The sequence below is a fragment of the Microtus pennsylvanicus genome, chromosome 10, assembly GCF_037038515.1.
Source record: "Microtus pennsylvanicus isolate mMicPen1 chromosome 10, mMicPen1.hap1, whole genome shotgun sequence".
NCBI lineage: Eukaryota > Metazoa > Chordata > Mammalia > Rodentia > Cricetidae > Microtus > Microtus pennsylvanicus.
In genome coordinates, this window is record NC_134588.1 from 14,459,430 (window position 1) to 14,486,712 (window position 27,283).

The following is a 27,283-nucleotide window of genomic DNA, read 5'->3' on the forward strand; positions in this document are numbered from 1 at the left end:
CGTTTTATAAGTGTGTGCATGTAGTACAGGTATGTGGTTTATGTGTGCAGCTATGTTTACAAGGACAGAGACCACAGAAAGAAGAAGGGGGTCCTGCTTTATCATCCCTCTCCTCATTCCATCGAGACAGGATGTCCACTGGACCTCGTGACTGGAGAGCAACCACCAGCAAGCCCCAGTGATCCTCCTGCCTCCACTCCATGGCACTATGGCTACAGACCTGCAGATGGCCACACCTGGCTTTTTATACCTGTGTGGGGCTTCAAACCCAGGTCATGCTTTCATAGCATGTGCCCTTAATTTTTTAAAAATGATTTATTTATTCTTATTTTAAGTGAACTGGTGTTTTGCCTGCCTGTATGCATGTCTGTGTGAAGGCATCAGATTCCCTGGAACTGGAGTTACAGACAGTTATGAGCTGACATATCGGCACTGGGAATTGAACCTGGATTCTCTGACAGAACAGCAAGTGCCCTTAACTGCTGAGCCATCTCTCCAGCCTCTGAGCACGGCTCTGACTCACTGAGCCCCCTCTAGCCTCACATGCCGGTTTTCACGGCAGCGAAATCTTCCTGTTAGCACAAGTGTAATCACCGTCAAGGTTTTATACTTTAAGGAGGATGGAGATGTCTCCCAAAGGAGAGATGAAGGTACAATTATTGCTTATATTTATAGCTGTGTTTCCCAGCCCATGGGATTCACTAAAGTAACGCGTGTCTGATAGGCGGCACAGCTGCTAAAAATAACAACTACCTGCTAATTCCTTTCCACGAGCATTCCACGTGGCAGCACGCAGGCAAAAGCGTAAAATCCTGAAAAGTGTATTTTATTTTATTATTTTTTTTTATTATTTACTCAAAAAGGCCCATGGTTCTTTGGAAGTGACAGATGAGTTTCCAGGGATCAGACCTTAGTTCCCACAACCTCTGTCAAACTGTCCACGTGAGGGGCTCCCGCTCTCCCCACCCAGATTCACATGCGGCACCTAAACATGACATGTTCACTTCTGAAAAATGGGAGGAGTGTGTGCGCTCAGGGTAGGCTGCTGCCCCAGTGTCCCCTTCCCCATGATGCGAGAGTGGCCTCGAGCCTGTGGGACCTGAGTCATCTCAGCACCACCAGAACCGCCTGCCGGGGAGCTACAGGCCATTGGTCCTCCCCTCTTTTACCTGTAAATTGGGAGCTTTGGCGTCTCTGGAGAGGGAGCAGGAAGGGCTGGGGCTGGCACTGGCTTTATGTTCTGGGACATAATTCGTACTGGTCACAGTTTTCAGAAGAAAAAGAATAGGACTGCCCGGCCTCTGCTGGTGGAGTGGAGAGGGACCCAGAGATACGGCTGGTGGTACAGTTGGCGACCAGAAGATATGAAAATGACCTAGTCAGAAAAAGCAAGCCCACTACAGAGCACAGGCCTGCGTTTCCCCCAAAGAAAGTTCCCTCACCAAATAGGGCGCTGAGGAGAGAGAGCCTGCAGCCAGCACCTGGCTGGCACTTAAGTACGAAGAGAACAGCACCCCGCTTTCGCTTCGAAGGCCAGGGAGCTTGGCTCAGCCTGTCTGGCCCAAGTGAAGTTCATCTTTCTAATTCTGCTTCCAAGTTGCCGAAGTTTATTTTTAAAAAGAAAGAAAAGAATCCTTTTTTCCCCCAGTATTATCAGAGCTTAGATTTTTCTGTGTACTTCTAAACTGATAAGAACTGACAAGGGTCTTACCAGAGACCCCTTTCTAAAACCTAAGAAAATAAGACATTAATTTTTTTTTCTTTTTGAGACAGGGCCTTGCTGGGTAGCCCAGGCTGGCCTTGACCTCAGGATACCCTCCCTGCCTTACCCCTCCAAAGTGCTGGGACTACAGGCGTGTACACCACGCGGATCCAAAATGAGGCATTTTAATTTTCAAACGAAAGATGATTGTGTCCTAGACAGCAGGAGAAGAAGATACTGTGACGGTATGCTTCCTCGTCATCCCAACTCAGCTGTCTGGGATCTCCAGCACTATGTCCCTAGAGATGGTGGCTGTCATGGTTGGGGGGGGGCAGGTCCTCGGAGCTCCTGCTGACGTTAACAGATCTACCACACAAAGGTGCCTTTCTTCTGTCAGCCACCGATGCACAGATATCTGTCCCATTTAAAGAAGTGATCGTGAATGCAGCTGTGGAGAGCGAAGCCAAACTGGAGGAAGCCAGACTGGGGACAGCCTCTGGCGTGCAGCGTGGTCCACTCTGCGCTCCGCCGCGGGCGCCCGGCTCACAGCAAGCAGCATCGCTCTTTGAAACTCTTCTTGCTCTTGCTGCTCTTCCTGCCGTTCTTGTCCTTGTTCTCCGACATCTTCTTTGCTCGGATTTCTCTCATCAGATCAAAGAACACCTGGCAGCGGGGAGGAAGGGAGGGCAGAATAAAGAGGGAGAGCCATTTAGTCACTGGAAAGCAGCTCAGTTGGCAGGAAACACGAACATGCAGCCATTCATTCGTTTGTTCTCTGAGGCAGGGACTCCTGTAGCACAGGCTGGCCTCCAACTGACTGCGTGGCCAGGAGTTCCAGAGCCTCCCAGGGTGGTCACATGGCACTGGCAAGGGAAGTCCAGGGCAACAGTTCTACCAGCTGAGTCCACCCCCAGCTACCAAGCTTACTTTTACGAGCCTGCTCCATTAAAACAAAGTATCAACAATAAATAAACAAACAAACGAAGCAGCTACAGCGATAAAAATCAGCTTTGGTGAAACAGCCCTTTTCCATTCCGCACGGCTGTCAGCGGGGGCAGGACGAGCCTGTCACCGCCCTTCAGAGCTGAACACTGTAAGGGTAAAAGATGCTTCTGCAGAGAACAGATCTAGAATGGAGGCATTGGGTACAAACGTCTGGAGGGCAGCGGGCACCTGTGGGTCTATTCCCATTTCCAGAAACGCTACCGAGCATGCAAGATGGAGTTCCGCAGTTGAGACACACATGGTGACAGAAGGTTCTGGTTCCCACAAGTTGTCTTCTGACACCATGTACACGACAGCATGGATAGGCACACACACACACATGCACACACACACACACACACACATGCACACACACACACACGCATGCACACACGCATGCACACACACACACGCACACACACACACGCATGCACACACACACACACAAACACACACACACGCACACACACACACACACACACACACACGAATGAACATTTGATGACAAAGGCTAGAATGCCTTTGTAAGTGACAGCCCCTCCCCAAACCCTACTTTAAAAGTGGCCAGGGGCAAATCTGAGAAAGCAAGGGGATGGGAAGTAGGAAGGCAGGCTTCTGCACTGGAGAGCTGGGGAGGACAGGGAAAGAGAAGTCTCATCACAGAACTCCTCCTCATCTTCCCCTACACCCAGCCCCACACCTCCCCCCCCGCCCCTTCACCCCACTGCCAAGAGGAATTTTATCAGGAAAGACAAGCAGGCCTTATCACTGGCCCATGAGGTTTGGGTTTTGCTCTCTGCTACCACAATCACCAAAGGGCTGATTACTCTCAAGCAGACAAAATATCATGCTGCGAAGACACACTGCAGATTTCCCACAGAAACTGGAAGCGTGACAAGGAACACAGGCTTTTTTATCTCCACCAAGATCTGGTTCTCAGACACAGACCAAGGTGAACAGCAAGCTGAGGGCTAGGGATGTGGCTCAGTTGTCTGAGTACCTGCCTGGCATGTACAAGACCCTAGGAATGATTCCCCAGCATGACGTAAACCAGGCCTGGTGGTACAACCTGTAACCCTAGCACTCGGGAGGGCAAGAAAATCAGAGTCTTTCTCGGCTGCATACGAGCTGGAGGCCAGCCTAGGATAGATGAGGTCCTGTCATTTTTTTTTAATAAAGAAAAAATTTAAAAAACAAACAAGAAAGAAAGAAAAACACAAGCCATGCATGATGCCACCAATCTAGAAAGGTTCAAAATCCAAGGTCATCCTTTACAGAACAAATTTGAGACCAGCCTAGGCTACACGAATTACTGCTTCAAAAACCAAGCAAACCAAGATTGCTTTTCTGGAGTGGCACTCCATATGAGCTTACCTCGAGTGCCAGGTACAGGAAGGGAACCCCAAGAGTCTCAGACTGACCTCTACACCCCCTAAGCTAGCCACAGCCACCAGTCAAAGTGACAGATGTCTGTTTCATCCTAAGTTAAAAGGCAGGGGAGATGCGTGGGTGCATTCAGCTCAAATGCCACCTGCACTCTCCCACAGCCTTTCTATTAGAAGTCCCCGCTGGGTCGCCTGGCAGGTAAAAGCTCGTCCAGGGAGAGGAGGGGGATACGATGTATAACACCCCATACACAAGAGACCCCAGAGACTCGAATCTCATCACCTCAAAAGCAACATCAGCATTTTCATGCCGAGAAAGTCTTTCTCTTTTTGTTTTGTTGTTGTTCTTTAGACAAGGTCTCCTTATATGGATCAGGCTGGTCTTGAATTCAGAGATCCACCTGCTTCTGTCTTGTGAGTACTAGGATCCAAGGCTGACGCCACCATAACCAGACAGCCCTCTTGGGTTGTAAAAAATAAAAGGCATGGGAGGCAGAGACCAGCCAGGACTACATTGGGTGACCATGTCTCTAATGTGTCCCACCTCTTCCTTTCCTCAGCTAGATGATGGGAGGAGAACAGAAGTCTGAGCATCGCAGGAAGCAGGGGGAGAGTTCAGATCAGAATATAAAAAAAGGCAGTTGCTGGGTGTGGCAGCTGGTGGAGCACTGTCCAGTAGATGCTGAGTCCTGGGTCCCACGCTGACACCATGAATCAGGTGCAGGGCTCCGCACCAGTAATTCAGTGCTTGTTACACAGAGGGTCATATGAGAGCCTGTCGATAGACAGACAGGCAGATAGGGAGAGAGACAGACAGAATTCTAGTGCTTGTTACACAGAGGGTCATATGAGAGCCTGTCGATAGACAGACAGGCAGATAGGGAGAGAGCGAGTCAGGGAGATGGCTCAGTGAATAAGGAACTTGCTGCCAAGCCTGGCAACTTGAGTTCAATTCCCTGGGGCCCACATGATGAAGGAGAGAACCCACAGATTGACCTCTGACTCCCACATGTGTGCTGTGGCACGCAAGTACACAGTTGCACAAATGCCCCCCACACACACCAAGAAACAAACGTAATTTTAAAAGCAAATCAATTTCTAAGACAACAAAAAAGCAGCTGATGAAGAAACACAATTCACCATACCCCAGGCTACCCAGAGGTGTGCTGTCAACACTGGCCCCTGCTCAAAGCCAAGCCCTCAGCTGGGCGGTGGTGGAACACGCATGTAATCCCAGCACTTGGGAGGGGAGGCAGAGGCAAGCAGATCTCTGAGAGTTCGAGGTCAGCCTGGTCTACAGAGTGAGTTCCAAGACACAGAGAAATCCTGTCTTAGAAAAAAAAATGCTAAGCCCTCCTCTCAATGGGACATCTCCTAATGTTCTATTGAGAGTGCTCAGCTCTCCTCCAGAACCAGCTGAGTGAACCTGGGAAGGCAGAAAGCAAAGGGAGATGGCATCCCACAGCACCAGCCTGTGTGTGTGAACTATGGTGCGAACTGAGAAGAAGATGAGACAGAGAAGGGATCTGTAGCTAAGCACAATCTGGCGCAGACACGGCCTTTCCGCCTGTCGTGGCTCTGCACTGATTTCACAAGTCCAGGACATGAAGCAAGAGCCCACACTATAGGGTGTGAAAACAGAGAGAAGTTCAGCTGTGAGGTGCTTACTTCAAGTGTGTGGTAACACCCTGAACTCTGATGTAAAAGGAGAACACGGGGGCTCCCCCCATGCCAGCACTGTATAAATGGTGTGGTGGTACACGCCTGCCATTGCAGCAAAGGAGTGTAGGGTGGGGCTGGAAGACCAGAAGTCAAGGTCCTCTTCAGCTACACCTGGAACTCTAGGCTAGCCTGTGTGAGACTATCACAAAAAGAGAGAAAAAGACAGAGAAGAGCAGAAGAAAAAAGAAAAACAGAAAATGACAAACCATCGTGGTGATCAAACCCACAATGCCAGCACTTGGAGCTGGGGGCAGAGCAATCAAACTTCAAGGTCATTAGGAGACACTGTCAGAAAGAAAGAAGAGAGGAGCAGGCAGAGGAGGAGGAGTGGCACTGGCAGCTGGGGCAGCTGCAGAGCTGGCTCCGTGGTTAGGAAGACGACAACTCTTATAGAGGACCACTACCCACGTCACAACAGCTTCCAGTTCCCAGGACCCACAGCAGACAGTTCACAACCACCTGCAACTTCAGTTCCAGGGCTTTCGATGATCTCTTCTGACCTCACTGAGTGCCTACGCTCACATGGCATATCCACACACACACACGCACATACACGCACGCACGCACGCGTGCACACACACACACTTAAAACTAAACATCAAGCAAATGAGACAGATGGCTGGGTCTTCCAAGAACCCCCCAGAAGCCACGCTACCTTGTCCACATTGGCACGGGTCTTGGCTGATGTCTCCACATACTGCACACCCCACTCCTCGGCTTTGCCCCGGGCCTCGTCCACGGGCACTTGCCTCCGCTCCTCCAGGTCAGACTTGTTGCCCACGACCAACAGGGGTATTTTATCCTCCTCGGCCTTGACTCGGAGGATCTGTTCCCTGTGGGTGAGGCGTCAAGAACACGGTGAAGAAAGCTAGAGAGCAGCCAGTGAGATGGTTCAGCAGATAAGGGCGCTTGCCTCCATGCCTGATGACTCGTGATCCACCAGGTGAGTGCTGAAAATGACACCTGCGATTGTCCCCAACCTCCACGCAAGCACTGAGGTGTGACAGTGCACACACAGACACACAAAGGTGTTTTGTTTGAAAGCCAGCATAGCGTAAGAAGTTACTTTACAAGCAGCTGACAGTGTGCCTGGGTGCTTACAAGCACATCTGACAAGCTTGGAAAGGAACAGGAGAAACTGCTCTATTTGGGGAGTATTTCAAATGGGTCTCCATGGGCCTGGGCTTTCCCAGGCTGGCCCTTAGCTTCCCACCATCATCTGGTCTCTCTCCATCTGAGGTCTCTCTACCCCACACTCCTACAATAGAGAAGCCTGCATCCCCACAGGGTTCCTGATTTATGGGGAAAAAGAAAGAGGTGGACAGGGAGGGGAGAAGGAAGGGAAGGAACCCTCTGAACTCTCAGGAATTAAAACAAACTGAAAGGTGCTGGGATGTGGGGCAAGGCAAACGCTAGCCTTGCACACACAGAGCCCAACCTAGGTTCCGTCTCCAGTACCCTACAGGCGGGGCATGGGGGCACATGCCTGTAACCCCAGGACTCGGTGGAACCAGAAGTTTCAAGGGCATCTCGGCTACATAGTAAGTTTAAGGCTAACCTGGTCTGTATGAGACACTACCTTAAAAAAAAAAAAGGCAGAACAAAGCAAAAAAAAAAAAAAAAACAACCCAGGATCTGAGAGCTGGCTCAATGATTAAAAGTAACCTGATTTGATTCCCAGCCCCCACGTGGCAGCTTATAACTGTCTTTAACTCCAGTTCCATGGATCTGATGCCCTCTTCTGGACTTGGCGGGCTCTGCAGGCTCCTGCTGCACAGACATAGGAGCAAGCAAATCACAGGGGGACCAGGACCTGTCCCTGACACAAGAACTGCCTCTTTGGAACCCATTTCCTAGGAAGGTACACCTTGCCCAACTTTGATTCTAGGGGGAGGAGCTTGTTCCTGCCTCAGCTTGATATGCAGCTTTGTTGACTCCTATGGGAGGCCTTACCCCTTCTGAATGGAGACAGCGAAGGAGTGAATGGGGGGGGGGGGGTGCAGAAGGGAGGTGGGGAGAGGGAACAGGAAGAGAGGAGGGGAATATAAAATAAACAAACAAAAATAAATAAATAAAAACCAAAAATCCCATCATCAAAGTCAAAGCAACAGCTTGCAAAAATGTTTAATAATTCCAATACAGGGACAATGGAGTAAAAAAGCAGTGTGTGTGTGTGTGTGTGTGTGTGCGTGAGTGAGTGTGTGTGTGTGTGTGTACCCTCAATGGCCTCAAAAGTCAGACTGTGAAGAGGACACAGTTGTGACCACAAGAGTGACAAGCGTGCTATCCCTGTAGACACTTCCTGGTAAGATCAAAACACCTGCAAAGGGAGGCAGCTGCTCATGCTGAGACCCCTCTATCCTTCATATGCGCAGAGTAGTTGCAGGAAACCAGGACCACAAGCACGACCAGAGGTCCTATCATATTGTCTGCCTTCTTTACTAGATTGGCTGAGTTCAGCCCTTGGCGCCTCCCTGGCTCGCGGAGCGGCCTTCCAAATCCTGAGAAATGGTCTCCCTTTACCTCGGTGGGTCACCTGACTTCCTGACAAGAAAGAGCCTGCAGAAGCCTGCAGTCAGGCTAAGTTGACTCAGCCAGGAAGAGGGCCTGGCACCAAGCCTGACTGCCTGAGTTCAAGTCCTGGAACCAACCCACATGGTGGAAGAGAATCAACTTCAAGTCTTCCTCTGACTTCCACATATTCCCTGTAGCACAAGTATACGTATACATGTGAGCACATGCCTGCATGTGCACTTACACTCACAGACACACGGTGGCTGGAGAGCTAGCTCAGTGGTCAAGAGCACTAACTGCTCTTCTAGAGGACCCAAGTTCAATTCCCAGCTCACAACCTTTTGTAACTCCAGTCCCAAGGGATTTGATACCTCTTCTGACTTCCACAGGCATCAAGCATGTATGTGGTACACAGATATACATGCAGACAAAACAACCATACACAGAAAATAAATAAAAATAAAAGTAAGTCCGGTGTGGTGGCACACACCTTTAATCCTAGGACTCTGAAGGCAGTGGTAAGTTGATCTCTGAGTTCAAGGCCAGCCAGGTCTACCAAGGGAGTTCTAGGACAGCCAGGGCTCCACAGGGGCCCTGCCTTGAAAAACCAAAACAAACAAATCTTTAAAAAAGATACATCCAGGGATCCTAAGACATGGATGCACCAAGGTGCATGGTGGATGGAAATGTACCGAGACTCAGAAACCCTGTGGCAGAGTTCTTCCTCATCAGAGGCCCAGCTGTCTCCAGTCTGCTCAACTCAGGTCCCTGGAAGCCTCAGTCCCGTGGCTGGGGGATCAAGGACGCAGCTCTCCCCTTCAACGCACCTGAACTCGGCCGTGGCCGTGAAGGACTCGTGCTCGGTGATGGAGAACACAAGCAGAAAGCCTTCTCCGCTGCGGAAGTAATTGTCTCGGATGGCCGCATAGTCCTCCTGGCCGGCGGTGTCCAGAATGTCTATCTGAACCTCTTCTCCGTCGAGGACCACCTTCTTCCTGTAACTGTCAGCTTTGGTGGGCTCATAGTCTTCTACAAACTGGAGAAGCAGTCAGAAGTAAGGACTACAGCAGGACCCTGCCTGATTCTACATCTGACTCCACATTCCAGATCAGCTTCATACTGGCTGAGAGCCTGGAGTTGTTACATCTTGAAGGAGACACCGAAGGATGCGAGTCATCCTTCCTTCTGAGACAAGGTCGCACTATGTAGCTCAGGCTGGTCTTGAACTCCTAGCCTTCCAAATGCTGGAATTACAGACATGCTCACCACACTTGGGAACCCTTTCCTTTCTCTACTCTAATACGTACAGATAGCCCCATTTGCAGATGAGAACGCCAAGCATCAAGCAGCACTCTTGGTGACATTATCGTCAATACAGTGTAAAGTATAACACAAACAATGGAAAAGGTGAGACATGGAAGCCTGGATTCATAATGGACAGAAGTATAAAAATCATCCCAAAGGAATTTGGCGAGGGGAACCAGAAGCTTAGAATAAAACCAATGGTGGGGGTGGGGGCGGGGGTGGGCAGTGTTAGGAGATGGTGTTGAGCCCCACGTAAACATTTAAAAAAACAGCAAAGAAGGTCAGAGGCTGGAGAGATGGCTCAGCGGTTAAGAGGACTTACTGCTCTCCTAGAGAACCTAAGTTAAGTTCCTAGCACCCTTGGGTGGCTCACAACTGCCTGCAACCCCAGCTCCAGGGATCCAATGCATCCAGCCTGCATGAGCACCTGCACTCACACACACACAATCACACACACGGGGGCAGGCACATAATTAAAAATAATAAAAATAAATCCTACATGGGAGCAGTCCACGTATATGATCCCAGCGCTGGGATGTGAAGACGGACACTGGAGCTCACTGGCCAGCCAAGTCCTGCCTCCTCAGCGAGCCCCAGGCCAATGAGACCTGTCTCAAACCATGACTGCGAGTGTTCTCTGACCTCCACAGGCACAAAAGCATGTGTACATGCAGGCATGTGCACATACACACACATACATGCACATGCACACATCTGCATACATGCACACGCACACACACGTGGGTAAATAAACAAATCAGTCAAGCACTGCGAGCAGACATGAGAACCTTATTACCTTGAAGTAGAGAAGGCCTTTTTAACTATGACTCAAAGTCCAGAAGCCATGTAAAAAAAAAATATGATAAATTAGATTCCCAAGAATGAAACACAACAGAGGCCCAAGAGAGCACAGCACAAAGGCAGGCACCAAACAGAATATCTGCACTCTGTGCACAGAGCATGCTTTCCTCTCTGTCGTGCGGGGTGGGGAGGCACCGGCATCCAACAGAGAACCTCAGAACCAGAGAGCACAGAGATGCTGTCTTCACTAGTGCAAAAGGAAGGGAGGGAGGGGGGAAAGGAGGGGGAGGGAGGGGAGGAGAGAGAGGGAGGGGAGAGAGAGGAGAGGGAGGGGAGGGAAAAAGGAAGGAGGGAAGGGGACAAGAGAGAGAGGGAGGGGGAGGGAGAGGAAAGGGAGCAAGGGAAGGAAAGGGGAAGGAGGGGGATGGGAAAAAAGGGAGGGGAGAAGAGAGGAGGGGAAGAGGAGGGAGAGGGAGGGAGGGGAGGGAAGGAGGAGGGAGGGGAGGGAAGGAGGAGGGAGGGGAGAAGAGAGGTGGGAGGAAGAAGGAAGGAGGGGGAGGGAGGGAGAGGAAGGGGAGAGAAGGGGGAAGGAAGGGGATGGTAAGGGGAGGGGAGAAGAAAGAAAGAGGGAAGGGGAGAGGAGAGAAACGGCAGGGAGGGGGGAAGAGAGAGAAGAGGGAAGAAGGGGGAGGAAGGGGAAAAGAAAGAGAGGGAAGAGGGAGGGAGAGGAGAGGAAGGGGAAGGGGAGAGGGAAGAAGGGAGGGAGGGCAGAAGAGGGGGGAAGGGGAGGAATACAGATTATTACAAATGTATATAAGGATGCACCTCACAAAAAGACGAAACAAATTCAAAAGCTGCTAAGAAGAAAAATAGAAGCAAATTAACCTTCCTAAAGGTTTACTTGGTAATGAAGACACAGAAAAAATTAACTAGTTAATGACACTTTAGCCAAATATTTTGATAAAATGAACTCCCCTTTATGAACTTTTTAAAATTACGTGTGTGTGTGTGTGTGTGTGTGTGTGTGTGTGTGTGTATGCGTGTGTGTGTATGCGTGTGTGTGTTTGGGAGAGCATGTACTATGGTACATATGTGGAGGTCAGAGGGCATCAACCTTCATCTCCCACCTTGTTTTGAAGCAGGGTCACTCTGCCTTTTACTTAACCAATGTGCACATACTAGGCTGGCCGGCCCAAGAGCTTCTAGAGTCTCCTATCCGAACCCCTGATCTTCCCACAGAAGTGTTGGAGTTACAGCTTTCACACAGGCTCTAGGGCTTCAACTCGGGTCCCCAAGCCTGCACAGTGGTTCCTAACAGTGACTGCCCAAGCTTGCACGGTGATTGATTACTGGACACCTGCATGGTGACCAATCGCCTTATCCACTGAGCTGTCCCGGTCAGGCCTAGCACTCCCCAGGAGAGGCAGAAGGACTGCAAGCTTTGGGGACAGCCCGAACAATCTAGTGAGACTATGCTTCAAAATATAACCCCCATGATGCTCACGCTAGCACCCTAATTGAACTCAGTGGGTCACATAAGAGACATGAAAATTGATGGGGGACTGTTTTTTTTTTCTTCTTCTTCTCAATGACTATATGGGAGACTTTTTAGGACTAAGAAGTGAGAGCTGGAAGTGGGATAAGAAACAGCAATAATGAATATACAATGTATAAGAGACAATAAGGAATGTATAATAAGAGACAGTAATGGGAATCTATAATGTATAATAAGAGACAGTAATAGGGAATGAATAAGACCCAAATAGATTATATGAATGTATAAAACCGCCAAGGAATAAATTTGAAATATTTTTTAAAAAACAAAAAATGAGGGATAGAAGCTGGCCAGTGGTGTCAAACACCTTTAATCCCAGCACTCAGGAGGCAGAAGCAGATGGATCTCTGAGAGGCCAGCCTGGTCTACACAGCAAGTTCCAAAACAGCTAAGGCAACACACAGAGAGCTTTTTTCAAAAAACTGAACTGAGGGCTGGAGAGATGGCTCAGCGATTCAGAGTAGTACTTTCTGTTCTTCCAGATCTTCCAAGGGAGCTCATGCCTTCTTCTGGCCTCCGTAGCTATCAGGCACATAGGCAAAACACTCATACATAAAATAAAAATACATTAAACATAGATAAACTAATTTTAATTATTATTTTTCTTGTAAGCATGTGTGTCTGTGCGTGTGTGTGCGTGTGCACGAGTGATGGTGACTGCAGAGGCCAGAAGGGATTCAGATCCCCTTGAGCTGGAGTTGTGTGTCACCATGTAGGTGCTGGGAATTGAACCCAAGTCGTCTGGAAGAACAGTCAGTGCTCATAACTACTGAGTCATCTCTCCACACACACACCCCAAGTAAATAAATTATCTAATTAGCTAAGAAGATCTGAAAATGTCTGGGCATATATACAGCTCACTGTCACAGTGCTACCCTGTCACTTGTGAGGCCTTAGGTTTAATAACTCATACCACCCGACCCTACTCAAAAAAGAAAAAAAAGAAAAAAGAATTTCTGCAAAGAACGAAAGAAGATGGCTCAGCAGTAAAGATGGCTCAGAGTTCTTCTAGAAGGCCGGATTTGGTTCCCAGCACCCACACGAGGTGGCTGAGGTCTCTCCGACTTCCAACGGCATGAGTACTTATGTCACACACAAGAACACAAACACACAAAAACAACACCCAAGCAAACGAGAAGAACTGCCGGGAAAGACAATGGGTGGGTACAGCAGACTTCGCATGCAATGCACATGAAACCCAACGACTGACTCGAAACAGCAATGGTCTAGATAGGAACTAAAACAGGAACTCAGAAGGAAACATGGGCACAACCCTTCGTGAGCCTGGACCTGGCAATGGGTTCTCAAGGTTGATACCCAAAGCACAAGTAACAAAGAAATAAACTGGGGGCCAGGGATAAGGGTGCTTGCCACTAAGCCCAACAACCTGAACTCCATCCCTGGGGCCGCACAGTGGAAGAAGAGAACTGAGCCCTGCCAACTCTCTTCTGACCTCCACACATGCACCTCACCATGGCAAACACACACTCCGGCGCACACACACATGCACACAACTGGACTTCACTAAAACCTAAAACTTCCAGGGCTGGAGAGATGGCTCAGCAGCTGAGAGCGCTGGCTGCTCCTCAGAAGCCCTGGTTTCAATTCCCTGCATCCATAGGCATCTCCTGTGTACAACTCCAGCTCCAGGAAATCTGACGCCCTCTTCTGGCCTCTGTGGGTACTACACACGTGTGGTGCACAGGCGTCCACGCAGGCAAAACACCAAGACACATAAAACAATTAAATTTTTGAAAGTTTAAAACTTTGACAAACCAAAGGGCAACATTAGAAATGGAAAGGGCAAGCCAGACCGTGGGGATGTTATTTGTGTTTGAACACTCGGTCCCAGCTGGTGGCGTTGTTTGGGAAGGTTGGGAAGATTGCGGAACTGCTAGGGGATGGAGCCTTTCAGGGAGAAGCAGTCACTAGAGGTGGGCCTTGGGGTTTTCTAGCCTGCCCCATTTCCTCTTCACTCTGCTTCCTGAGTGTGGGTGCACTGTGACCAGCCAGTCACCTGCTCCTGCTGCCATGCCTTCTCCAACATAACATGGTACCCCAGGCAGTATGAGCCAAAATAAGCTCCTTTTCCTGTAAGTTGCCTTTGTCCAGGTTTACTGTCACAACAACAGGAACGTATCCTGAACAACAATTCATTAGTTTAGATTCTTGTCTTTTCACATAGGCCTCAAACTCACAATCCTCCTTTCTCAGCCAAGGGCTGGAATTACAGGTATAGGCCACCACACCTGTTTCGATTGTACATGATGAAAGAATAAATTTTGGACCAGCAGGATGGTTTAGTGTGGCTTGTCTCCAAGCCCTAAAACTTGACTTTGAATCTTAGGATCCACGTGGTGGAGAGAGAATCAACTCCTCATGCTGTCCTCTGACCTCCCGTGTGCTGTGTCATGCATGTCTGCACAAACATACAGACATACACAATACACTTTTCTTTAAAAAGCACAAAACATCTGACAAGGCTCTGAGTCTCTCCTGTGTCTGCAGCTGTGATGAAAACAGGATGCGGGCTCTGCGCGAACTTGATCTCAGATTTGGCACAATGCCTCAACCGCCCAGAACTACAGGAATCTTCTCCCCCCTCTGCAGCCACAGCTCTGCCTCAGCGGTGATTTATCTCCACCTAAACTCCAGGACCAGGGTGGGAGGGGCGGCTCATTTGGTAAAAGTGCGTGCCTTACAAGTCCTGGGCTCAGTCCTGGACCTGCTATATGGAGCTGAGCCTGGCCATGCAATCTCATGGTCTCGGTGCTGGGAGATGGAGACAAGCCAGCCCAGTTTTCACTTCACAGTTCTTAGGGCCTGTGGTGAGTCAGAGGACGGTGGTGAGAGCACACAGCAACACACAGCAGAAACCAGGAAGTAGAGGAAAAAACAGGAAGTGGCTGCGGTGACAGTATCTCTTTAAGAACACTTCCAATGGTTTAACTTCCTCTGGCTGAACTCTACTTCCTAAGGTGCTGAAGGCTGACAGTCAGTTCTTCAACACAGGTCCCCTCCCGTGGGAGACATTCAAGACTCAAAGCACAGCACCTGAGGCTGGGCAGTAGCTCAGTTGGTGGAGTGCTCACCTCTCACACACAAAGCCCCCTGCATCCACAGAGCCTCAGAAACCAGGGATGGTGGCACAGCAGGGGGAGGCGGGAGGATCAGAAGTTCAAAGCCATCCTTGGCTACACAGTGAGTTCCAAGGCAGCCTGGGCTACAGAAGACTTTGTCTAAAAGAAAAAAAAAGAAGAAGAAGCAGGAGGAGGAGGAGGAGAGAGAGACAGAAGAGAAGAGAAAGAAAAGAAAGCCGGGTGGCAGTGCACACCTTTAATCCCAGCATTCGGGTGGCAGAGGCAGGTGGCTCTTTGTGAGTTCGAGACCAGCCTGGTCTACAGAGCTAGTTCCAGGACAGGCTCCAAAGCCCCAGAGAAACCCTGTCTTGAAAAAAACCAAAACAAAACAAAAAAAAAACCCCAAAACAAACAAACAAGTTCCCAGAACCCACACTGGGCAACTACCTATAACTTCAGGACATTTGACACCCTCTTCTGGCCTCTTGAGGCAACCACACTCCTCTGCACCCCCACCCACACACATACACATACATTAGAAGGATAAAAGATGCAAGCCATAGCACCTACAAAGAGATCTCTCTCTTCCCTCGCTCCTGTCACAAAGAAAGCCCATGTAACACTGGCAATACAGCCCTCTGTTTGGACTACAGCTAAAACCACCACCACACCAGCAACAGGGATCTTCTGCTGAGACTGCCTCTCCCTGAAGCTGTTCGAAACCTCCATGGACAAGTGAGGAGGAGGACACACACAGCACACAGCAGCACAGCCACTTGGGGAAGGTGTGCGGGCATCTCTTACCTCGTCGTACATGAACTGAAGCGTCAGGGCTGACTTGCCGACCCCTCCACTGCCAACCATGATGACTTTGTGAAGAGCCAGGGAGCCCTGGCTCTTGGCCTTGTTGGCAGCCATCCTGCTGGTCTGGGGTGGTGACACACGGACAGATGGCTCAGATGGGAGCTACAGGTGAAAGAGACAGGAACTTAAAAATGGTGTGCACTCTACCCAGCTGAAATCAAATGACATCTGCCATTCCTACACTTTAAATATTTTATTTTTATTTTAAATGATGGGGGGGGGGGTGCACAGGACTGCAGTACCCGCAGAGACCAGAAGAGGGTGTCAGTCCTCTGGGGCTCTTGTTAAGGGGCAGAAGTCAGTCCTCTTAGCTCCAAGCCATTCCTCCAGCCTACCCCAGCACTTTAAAAACACTTAACTATTTCTGACAGAGAAGGGCCTGGAGAGGAGGGCCACGGAAGTCACTTGCCCCGGGAGCCAGGACAGGGCAATGGTGAGAAAGGAGAAGTGCAGGAGGGTACCGCAAGCCTGCACCCCTGGGGAGGGTGGCCTGGGCTCCTGCCTTTGCTCCCAGCACTCAGCATGCAGAGCCCCTTGCAGTCTTAGCACTGGAACTGGGCTTAGTGCCCTGGTAGTCTAGCCAACTGTGTGGAATTCCAGGCCAATGAGAGACTCTGCCCACAAGGAGAAGGCACCTGAAGAAAGACACTCAAGGCTGTCTCCTGACCTCCATGTGCACAACACCCACCTCCCCATCTCTCCCTCCCCATCTCCCCCTCCCCATCTCCCCCTCCCCATCTCCCCATCATCTCCTACCTCTCCATCTTCCATCATCTCCCTCCCCATCTCCCCATCATCTCCCACCTCCCCACCTCCCACTTTCCCACCTCACCATCTCCCCATCACATGCACAAATTTTAAAATGACAACAGCTTCCACGGAGCTTTCAGAGGTGAAGTAGGTGAACTGCTCAAGCTCCTATTCCCAAAGACTCCCAAGTCAAATAGGTGCTCTGGGGACAGTTTGGGGACTTCAATCTCCAGTTCTTTATTCTCACTTCTCTTCTTCTCCGTGTGCCTCTACTCCCTACTACCACCACTAACACATACATGCACATGCCACATGCCTATGTGTATGCACACCATGACCATGCCGTACATACACAGCATGACCATGCCGTACATACACAGCATGACCATGCCGTACATACACAGCATGACCATGCAGTACATACACAGCATGACCATGCCGTACATACACAGCATGACCATGCAGTACATACACAGCATGACCATGCAGTACATACACAGCATGACCATGCAGTACATACACAGCATGACCATGCCGTACATACACACCATGACCATGCCGTACATACACAGCATGACCATGCCGTACATACACAGCATGACCATGCAGTACATACACAGCATGACCATGCCATGAAGAGCTGGAACTGGGGCAACTGTGGGAGTAGGCAAAAGCTCACCACCGGAGGCAGAACACACGCACCATGCCAGCCCCCAAAACTAGAGAACGAACGGAAGAGAAGACAACACACAGGCAGCATTGGACTTCTCAGACTGGGGTCATAAAAATGACTTGATCAACGCTAACAGAGACAAAAACAACCCCTGAGGGAAAAAATGACATTGTCAAAAGACCTGATGGACAAAGTGACAGTGATGGCCTTTAATCCCAGCACACCAGAGGAGAGAGGAAAAATGACTGTAAGTTCAAGGCCATCTTCAAGCCTTCAAGGCCAGCTTGGGATACGTAAGACCCAGTCTCAAACTTAAGAAAAAAAAAGTAAAGTCAGGGGAACTTGAAAAAGAATCACTCAGAATGCCTAAAACACTGTGTGTATGTGTGTGTGTAGTGTATATGTGTGTATAATGTGCATATGTACATGTGTATGCAACTATGCATGTATAGTATGCATTGTGCATGTGCTTGAGTACATGTGCATGTATGTGTTTGAGTGCCTGGGCATGTATGCGTATGTTGCTGTGTATGTATAGTATGTGGGACATATGTACGTATAGTTGTGCTTGTGTGTGCGTAGTATGTGCATGCGTGTATGTATAGTGTGTGCATATGCATGTATAGTGTGAATATAGTATGTGTATAGTGTATATGTGTTAATTAATGTGTATGTTTGTATATGTATGTTTGTATACATATGTGTGTGAGAGTGTATGTATGTATATATAGTGTATGTGTGTAGTATGTGGAGATCAGAGGTTGACATCAAGTATTTTTGTAATTCTCCATTGTATTTTTTTAAATTATGAGCATGTGTGTGTGTCTATGTTGTGTATATCAAATAAGTGTGTGTCCTCAGAGACAGAGGAGGGTATCTGATCCCCTACAGCTGAAGTTATAGGCAGTTGTAAGCTGTCCCACCTGGGTACTGATAACTGAACGAGGGTCCTCTGGAAGAGCAGCAAGCGTTCTTACTGCTGAGCCATCTCCTTGGTTCCTCAAACTTTTGAAAAATTATTTTAAAATTTTTGAGACAGGGTCTTTCTCTGTAGCCCTGACTGGCATGGAACCATTATGCTAACCAGGCTGGCCTTGAACTCACAGAGATCTGCCTCCCTCTGCGCCAGCATTAGTCACTATTGCTGTGATAAAACACAATGACCAAGACAATTTAAAGAATGAAGAGTTTGTTTTGCTCAGTTCCATAGAGTCCTTTACGGCAGGGAGCACAGCAGACAGTGTGCAGAGGCTGGGACAGGAGGCGAGGGCTCAGAGGCTGGGACGGGAGGCAAGGGCTCACTCCTTGAACCACAGAGAAAGCAGAGACAGTGAACTAGAAAAGGCATCAGGCTTTTGTTTGTTTGTTTTTCAAAACAGGGTTTCTCTGTGTAGCCCTGGCTGTCCTGGAACTCGCTCTGTAGACCAGGCTGCTTCGCACTCACAGATATCTGCCTGTCCCTGCCTCCCAAGTGCTGGGATTAAAGGCTTGTGCCCCCACACCTGGCTACCGCCTTATTCTTTTAGACAGGGTCTCTCACTGAACCAGGAGCTCGCTGTTTCTACTAAGCTGACTGACCAGAAAGCTCACTAGAGTCGGAGATGTAGGCTGTCATGCCTGGCTCTTCACATAGGTTCTGGGGTGCCAGTCTTCACCCTTGCACACAGATTCTAATTCTCACCGAGCCAACTCCCAAGCTGTTCTTTGTGGGTATTGTTTCATTTGTTGGAGTGATGTTGGGTTTTGTTTTCTTTTGTGACAGGGCTTCACTGTGTCACTGAGGCTGGCCTGGAACTCAGGAACCCCACCCCCAGCCTCCTGAGTGCGGGGATTACAGGCATGTGCCACCACACTTGGTCTGGTATTCACTGTTAACTGTGCGTTTCTGGCCTCCTCTCCATTTACACACTCTTGCAAGGAAAACCTTTAAGGTCACACGCCTAGTTTTGCATGCTATTTTTCACGTACTTTATCTGTCTTTGAAATCAGGCAGACTAAACATAACTAATCGTTTTCTAGATGATTTGGGGTCCCTCTGTGTTGGTGTTGGCTTGAGGCACGGCCTTGGGCTGGTGAAAGTCAAGGCCACATTCTCACTTCCCCCCATCCCTTTGCTTTTCTCCAGGTTCCTGCCCACACCAGGCATCGCCCCACTCCCCCTTCCTAATTATGTGCTTTTTAATGAGTGAGCTAAGCAATTAACTAGATAATTAAGTACATGTGAGCGGGGGATAGAAATAGAAGGAATAGGGGTACAGGCGCCCCACAAGGCTGAGATTCGGGAACTTGAAAACACCTTTGGCCTGGTTTACAGCCACCAACCGTTTCTTTCAGTGCTGAGGCTGGCGAATGGGGTTGGAACTCCCACATCACCTAAGTGTCCCAGAGCTTCTCAGTCAACCTCGTTTCTGTGAACTCGGTGGAAATGAAACAACGTTGGGCTGGGCTGGCAGGGTCCTTTTAAACACCTGCAGACACCAAATCATGCACTACATATATGAACTTAGTATGTATGTGTGGTGTGTGTGTGTGCTGTATGGACTTTTAGTGTGGGTACGCCTATCCAGGATACACATGCCTATCTATATGTGAAGGCAAGTAGTCAATTTTTTAAAATGACACTGTTACTTCTTCTGTGTGTGTGCACATGTGTGGAAGTGAGAGGATAACCCGCAGGGGCTGATTCTCTCCTTCTACCATGTGGGCTCCAGAATCAACTCTAGAAGATGAGCTAGACAGGAAGCCATCCCACCGGTACCCCTTTATTTTGAGGCAGGGTTTCCTGGTGAAACCTGTTTCAGGATCCCCGTGTCAGCATTCCCCAGTGCTGCGATTCCAGTTGCACACAGCGTGCCTGTCTTTCTCCGAGAGTTCTGGAGATCTGAGCTCAGGCCCTCACGCTTGTATGACAGACACTTCCCAAATGAGCAATTTCCCGAGCACCGTTTACTCCGGGGTTTTGGTTGGTTGGTTTTGAATAAAGTCAATTTCTTTATTCTTTGAATGAAGTCTTTTCTGTAATCACTGGAGAGCAAAACCTCTGCTCCACATCCAAAATGGGGTCTGGGTATGGCTCAGTACACACAGTACTAGTGTCCTGGGTTTGGCCCCTACACCACAGAAACCATGTGTGAAGGCACACACCTAATAATCGCAGTGCTCTGAGGCAGGAGCAGGACGGCCAGAAGTTCAAGTCTATTTCAGCTGCATGGGAATCTGAGGCAGAATGATATCCAGTCTTTTCTCCCTCCCCACCCTTTGTCTCTTTGTTTGTTTACGTTTTTTTTTTTTTTGTTTTTTTGGCTTCGGTATAACAGTCCTAGCTGTCCTGGAACTAGCTCTTGTAGAACAGGCTGGCCTCGAACTCACAGAGATCGCCTGCCTCTGCCTCCTGAGTTCCTGGGATTAAAGGCGTGCGCCACCATCACCCGGCTCCCTCCCTCCCTTTTAAATTTCATGGGAGTACAGCACATGCTGGTGCCCACAGCAGCCAGGGTACCGGGTCCCGAGCTGGACTTCAGGCAGCTGTGAGCCACCCTGTGGGCACCGAGAAGACAAGCTGCTAGCCTCCCTTCATTCCTCCAACCACCGGACCTAGCTTTTGTTGCTGTTGTAAACGTGCAAATCAAAAATAACCACAGATGAGATCTCCAACCCAGGTCACAGCTGCAGCTGTCTTGCTAAGATCGAGGAAAGCCCAGAGACGTGGGTGGAACTCAAGTGTCGTTGCAGAGTTACCCCTGACACGCCCACATCCTGGCCTAGCTCAAAAGAAACTGCTCCCTGGCCAGGCGGTGGTGGCACACGCCTTTAATCCCAGCACTTGGGAGGCAGAGGCAGGAGGATCTCTGTGAGTTCGAGGCCAGCCTGGTCTACAAGAGCTAGTTCCAGGACAGGCTCCAAAGCTACAGAGAAACCCTGTCTTGAAAAACCAAAAAAAAAAAAAAAAAAGAAAAGAAAGAAACTGCTCCCTGTTTAAGCCACACACAGTCCATTTACTGAGGCTGACTTTGCTTTTGTTTGTAGAATCACCCATTGCCTTCAAAGCAAAACACAACTGTCTGACCATCCAATGAGCCACGAAATGACTAGAGAATGTGGGAATAGGTGTCTAAATGAGAACACAGACAGACACACAGCGGTAATAAAGAAACTGGGAAAGAAAAGACCAGTTCAGAAAAAAATCAACACTGTTGGTTGCTAAACTCACAGAGTCTGGAAGGAGGAGGAGGAAGACCAGTGGGTGCCCGGTAAGAGGAGTTCAGTTCCCACATCAGGCAGGCAGCTGTGGGCCCTCTTCTGGCCCCAGGAGACCCACACAGGTGTCCTACACTCACACACAAGTATACATAAATAAAAATCTTTCAAAATCCGCCCGGCACCCACTACTTCCTTATTATAGAGAATAAAGATAGGAAGCATGGGATGGCAAAGTTGGAGAATGCTTTAACAGATCAAAATGAGCATGACCAGTGTAGGGATCCAGCTAACCACGAGGTCACACCAAACAAGCTCTACTTAAGGCAGGAAGGGAGATGTATGTTTCTGAAATGTTGCTGGTTCTACAGAATTGAAAATGTTCCAGTTAAAGTGAACCGAAGAGGCTTTTAGCTGAAGGCAAAGCATGGTCCTAGACTCACCCTTGACAAGATGCAAGTACCGCATCGTCCGCATGTGTGGAGCTCACCTGCAATCTCAGCGTTCTTAGCCATGTCAAGGCACAGCTGGGACCATCACTGTGCGTCCCTTGGCTCTGTCTACAACACTCAGGAAGCACCAGAGACAAGTGGTAGACGAGTTCAGAGGAAATATCCTCTCATGAAGACAGCTCCTGAAGCCAGGGCTGTGGCAGGTTTGTCCATGAGAGCACGCCATTCTTCTCAGGCCCACAGAGCTGTCTTTGCCATGTTTACAGGCGCGAAAGCACGGGATGGGAAAGACAGCATTAAAAGCAAGTGCTAGTGGCTAGTGGCTCAACCAGCAAGGTGCCTGCTGCACAAGCTGGGGGATCTAAGTTCAGAGCTCTGGAACCCACATAAAGCTCAACACAGCAGGCCACATCTATCACCCCGTACTCCACGGTGAGACGGGGGGTAAAGAGAGGGGGAGTCCCCAGAAGCGCACAGGCCAGCTAGCCTGGACTATGCAGCATCAGAGAAGATCTGCCCCAAACGAGGTGGAAGGTGGAAACTGACTTCCCATACCACCACACACACACACACACACACACACACACACACACACACACACACAGAGTGGGGGAGAGAAAGAGGAGGGAGGGGAGAGGAGGAACAAATGAACGTCCAGTTACTTGGTTCAGCACCACCTTGCGTGTGCAGTTTGCACGACAACGATAGCAGACTGTGAACTCGGCCACTGAGGGAAGGGTCAGAGAGGAAAACCCAGCCTCACTACAAAGCCGGAGCTCCGAGAGGGAGATGATAACTTAACTTCCAGAGTAATCCAGACCAGAGTTCCCAACAGAAAGCAAAGATGGGAAGAGCCAAGAAATTCCCCAGCTGCAGGAGTGGATGGAGGCCAAAGGCAGAGCGAGAGGAAGCCGGAAGACGGAAGGGAACACTGAAAAAGTGCAACGTTCTGCCAGCGACATCAGCGATATGCAGAGTCCTGCCTGGGAGGCCAACAGCCCAATTCTTAACTCTATTTATTTTCTTATTTTTTTTTCATTTGAGGTTTTTTGAGACAGGATTTCCAATACTTCAGGTTGGCTATGAGCACTGAACTCCCGATCCTCCTGCCTCCACCTCCAAGTGCTAGGATTGCAGGTGTGCAGCACCCACCTAACTTTCTTAAATAGGAAGAATATGAAGTAACTCACTGGGGGAAAGGCAAATATCATTAATAAATACACGAAGCCACATCCTTAGCTGCTACTTAAGAAAATGCAAGCAAAACATTAGCCTGTCTAAAGTTAAAAGGATTGTCAAGAGTGTGGGAAGGGCTGGGGAGATGGCTCAGGGGACATCACATTTGCCTTACAGATGTGAGGGCAGGAGTTCAGATCCTCAGAGTCCATGTATATGTCATGCAACCTGTCTGAAGTTCTAGTGATCAAAGTCAGAGACGGGGGTCCCCCAGAGCAAGCTAGATTAACTCAATCAGTGGGCCCTGGTTCAACTGAGAGTCCCTGTTTCAATGAATAGGGTGGGAGATGACTGAGGAAGACACCAGAAGTGAACCTAGGGCCTCTGCATGCAGGGATAACACACATGCATGCATGTGAACCTCTATACAAATGTGTGCTGGCATTCATGCAAACACCACACACACACACACACACACACACACACACACACACACACACGGGGAAAGGAACACTACTGGCAAAGATATAAATCCCATGTGCTGAAATGTAAGTGTACAAGAAAGTGATTTAGGGGCTGTTCACATACAATGCAATAATCTGGAAAAGTCCACTAACTGGAAATACTTGTATAAATTACGGAAGAGCCCATGTTTGGCGTGCACGACTATTACAGAGAAAGGAACATCCCTACCTACTGTCCTGGGAAACGTGCAGGATGTACCCTGAAGTGAGAAGTGAGAGCAGGAACCAAGCTGTAGGAAATAGAAGCTGTGATGTTATTTGTTTGAACAAAGCTGGGGGCTGAAGAGAGAGCTCCGCAGTTAAGAGTGCTTGCTGCTCTTGCTCACTGGAGTTCAGTTCCCGGAACCCACCTGGGGCTGCTCACAACCACTTACAAAGCTAGTTCCAGGGGAATCTCACAGTCTCTCTTCTGGCCTCCTTGGGCACCTAGACACACACACACACATATACACACAGATAAACACACATATGCAAAATTAAAAATAAACCTATTTTTAAAAGTCTGTCTGTGGGGGCTGGAGAGATGACTCTGTCAACACAATGAGAACCATGCATGCAAACATGAGGGCCTGAGTCTGGTTCCCAGCACCTATGAGAAAACATCGAGCTTGGTGGTGTGTACCTGTAATCCCAGCACTGGGTGGGGGTGCAAGAGAAGGACTGTGGGGTTCCCTTGCCCCAGTCTACCTACTCAGCAAGCCTTTGGTCTCAATGACAGACCTCTCAAAACACAAGGTGGGTGGCTTCTGAGGAACACCAGAGATTGTCCTCTGGCTTCCACACACTTATGCTCTTGCACACACAAGTGCACCCACACACACAAAAGGAAATATGAAAAGTTTGCACAAGTGTGCACGGCCTGAGTTCGAATCCCCAGATGCCATATAGAAAGCTGGGTGTATAGCATGAGCCTCTAATCCTAGCTGACTATGGGGAGATGGAGGACAAAGAGAAAAATCTCCAAAAGCTCCAGGGACAGCGAACTTGAGTACGCAGTGGAATAAGCAATGGAGACCCTGCCTCAAAAAAAATGTGGAAGGTGAGGGAGGGCCTGCACCCACGGCTGTCCTCTGATTTCCTCCACACGGGTGCTGTGTTCACACAAAACACACAGTACTAAATTTGAAGCCACCCGATGGTAAGTGAACGCCAAAGCAAATTCCACGTTTGTGCTGGCTGGTTTTATGTCAACTCGACACAAGCTGGAGTCATCTAAGAGGAGGGAGCCTCAACTGAGAAAATGTCTCCATGGGATCAGACTGTAGAGAAAGCCTACAGGGTATTTTCTAAATTAGTGATCAAAAAGGGAGAGGCTGGCCCAAGGTGGGCAATGCCATCCCGGGGCTGGCGGTCCTGGTTTCTGTAAGAAAGCAGTCTGAGCAAGCAAGGGGAAGCAAGCCAGTAAGCAGGACCCTTCATGGCCTCTGCGTCAGCTCCTGCCGCAGCTTCCCTCAATGAACGGTGGCTCAGGGCATACCATCCTTTCCTCCCCAGGCTGCTTCTGGTGGTGGTGGTTCAGCACAGCAACAGTAACTCAAACTATGACATTTTTCAATTTCTGGGCCACTTCTTGCACAACCAAAATTATGAACATCTCAACTGGAATGGGTCTCTTCTCCTCAAACAGCCGGCTCCAGTATGAATGAAATAGCACTTGGATCCCCGGCCTGTAAATAAATACTGCATAACTCAAAGTCAAGTTCAGGGCTGGGAGAAGGGTCTGTTGGTAAAGTGTTTGTCATTCAACTCCACTCCAACAACAAACACACTTCAGTAACCCCAGCATAGGAGGGTGCAGACAGGCAGCCCCCCCACCGGAGCCAACAGAGCCAAACTGGAGCGCTCTAGTTTCACTGGGACACCCTGACTTAGAGGGAAAGTGACAGGAAGCAGCCGACTTTGACTTCTGGCCTCCCTCATGGACATGCACAGGTATGCACGTCCACAGACATAAACCATAAACATGCACACAAGAAATCAATGGAAAAACTTCATAGCTAAAAAGCACTCCATTCATCACCCCGGAGGAAACAACTCTGCATTTTAAAAACTCGGGTGGCAAAGGATCAGGAGATCCGGGCCAGCCTTGGAAACATAATGAGGTCCTTTGTCCCACACAGAAAGGAAGACAAGAAGGAAGGGGGAGAGAGAGGGAAGGGAGAGAAGGGAAGGGGAGGGTGAAGAAAAGCAGGGTGGCCGAGCGGTGAGGAGGGGCATCAGGAACACATGCGTGCATGTCGGGTCACCTTAACTCCAGCTCCAGAAGATCCAAAACCATTTGGATTCTGCTGACAATGGTACTCACATCCACATACCCATACACACACACAACTAAAAATAACCCTTTTTGTTTTAAAGGAAGGAAACAAAATGGATGTGTTTTGGGTCACCCAGGGGAATTCACAGGAAACACTCACAGGCCATTGACACAGGACATAAATGAGCACCACCCGCAGGAGGCAGGAAAGGACACTGCCTCTCCAGCAGCTGCAGCCAGGGCCTTGCCTCCGCCTGTGTTCCCCTCGAGGTGTGGACTTGCCTCTTGGCATCACTGGTGAACTACAGCTGCCAGTCTGTAAAATCTGGAAATGCACTGTTCAGTGTTTTCAAAACATTCATTTTTAAAGATTTTTACTGTTAACTCTGTGTATATGTGGAGAAGGGGTGAACAGGGGAGCGCAGATGCCCATAGGATCAGAAGGGAGCAAGCGTGAGCGCCCTAGATGTAGATACAGCTCCATGGGGTGCTGGGAACTGAATGCAGGGCCTCTGTCAGCGTCCATGCTCTGAACCGCTGAGCCACGGCTCCAGCCCTCAAACACCACATTACTAACATCTTTTACACACAGGTTCAAATGTCACTAGAGTTTTATAAAGTGCTGAGAAAGGCTCCAGCCTCCAGGCCAAGGCTGTGTGAAGACAAATGAGGGTCTGGTTCTTAAGGAAGAAGCGGGGCGGGCAGGAGGATTTCTCCCTCCGAGGCCGGCCCTGTGTCCAGCAGCTCACCAGAAGCCAGTGGTCTCCTTGAGCACGGCATCCGCACTCCCTACACTGCTGTGTGGTCAAGCAGCCCATTCCACCAAGCTCAGTCATCACCTGGAGAAATAGAAGGGCATTCTTGGGACAGAACCAAGAACACTAGTGTCTCCATCAGCAGGGTTCACTCATGCCCTTGCTTCTGGAAAGATAAATTCATTGGCCTTCAGAAGCCTCTGTAAGTGGCTCTTCATGGTTTGGCGTGTGTGTGTGTACACGCACATATGTGTCTCTGTACATGTTTGATATTTGTGTGTGTGTGGTATGTGCACGCATACACGTGTATGTATGTGTGTATATGTGTGCATGTATGTGTGTGTAAGCATGTGTGCCCATGAGGGAACAAAGCCGATGTTGTTCCTCAGAGACAGCCCTATATTTTTAAACAAGGTCTTTCACTAGCCTAGAACTCAACAGAGAAAATATATCAGCAAGTATGTCCTAAGGCTCCATCTGTCTCTACTTCTAACCCCACTACACCTAACTACTTTACATGTGTGCTGGGAATCAAATTCAGACCCTCATGTTTGCATAGAAAGCAATTCATTGAATGAACCATACCC

At 49.2% G+C, this 27,283-nt stretch overlaps 1 protein-coding gene across 2 annotated transcripts in view; it reads right to left on the minus strand.

Moving 5' to 3' along the window:
* Nucleotides 1-812: 812 nt before the first annotated feature.
* Nucleotides 813-27,283, minus strand: part of Ralb (RAS like proto-oncogene B) — a 43,834-nt gene continuing 17,363 nt past the window's right edge. For both annotated transcript variants that reach the window (XM_075987718.1, XM_075987719.1), the window contains exons 2-5: nucleotides 15,853-16,014; nucleotides 9,135-9,343; nucleotides 6,449-6,626; nucleotides 813-2,365 (exon numbers count right to left, since the gene is read on the minus strand). In XM_075987718.1, the coding sequence (XP_075843833.1) occupies nucleotides 2,246-2,365; nucleotides 6,449-6,626; nucleotides 9,135-9,343; nucleotides 15,853-15,966 (621 nt within the window). In that variant the 5' untranslated portion in view covers nucleotides 15,967-16,014 and the 3' untranslated portion in view covers nucleotides 813-2,245. The remainder of the gene's footprint in view (nucleotides 2,366-6,448; nucleotides 6,627-9,134; nucleotides 9,344-15,852; nucleotides 16,015-27,283) is intronic.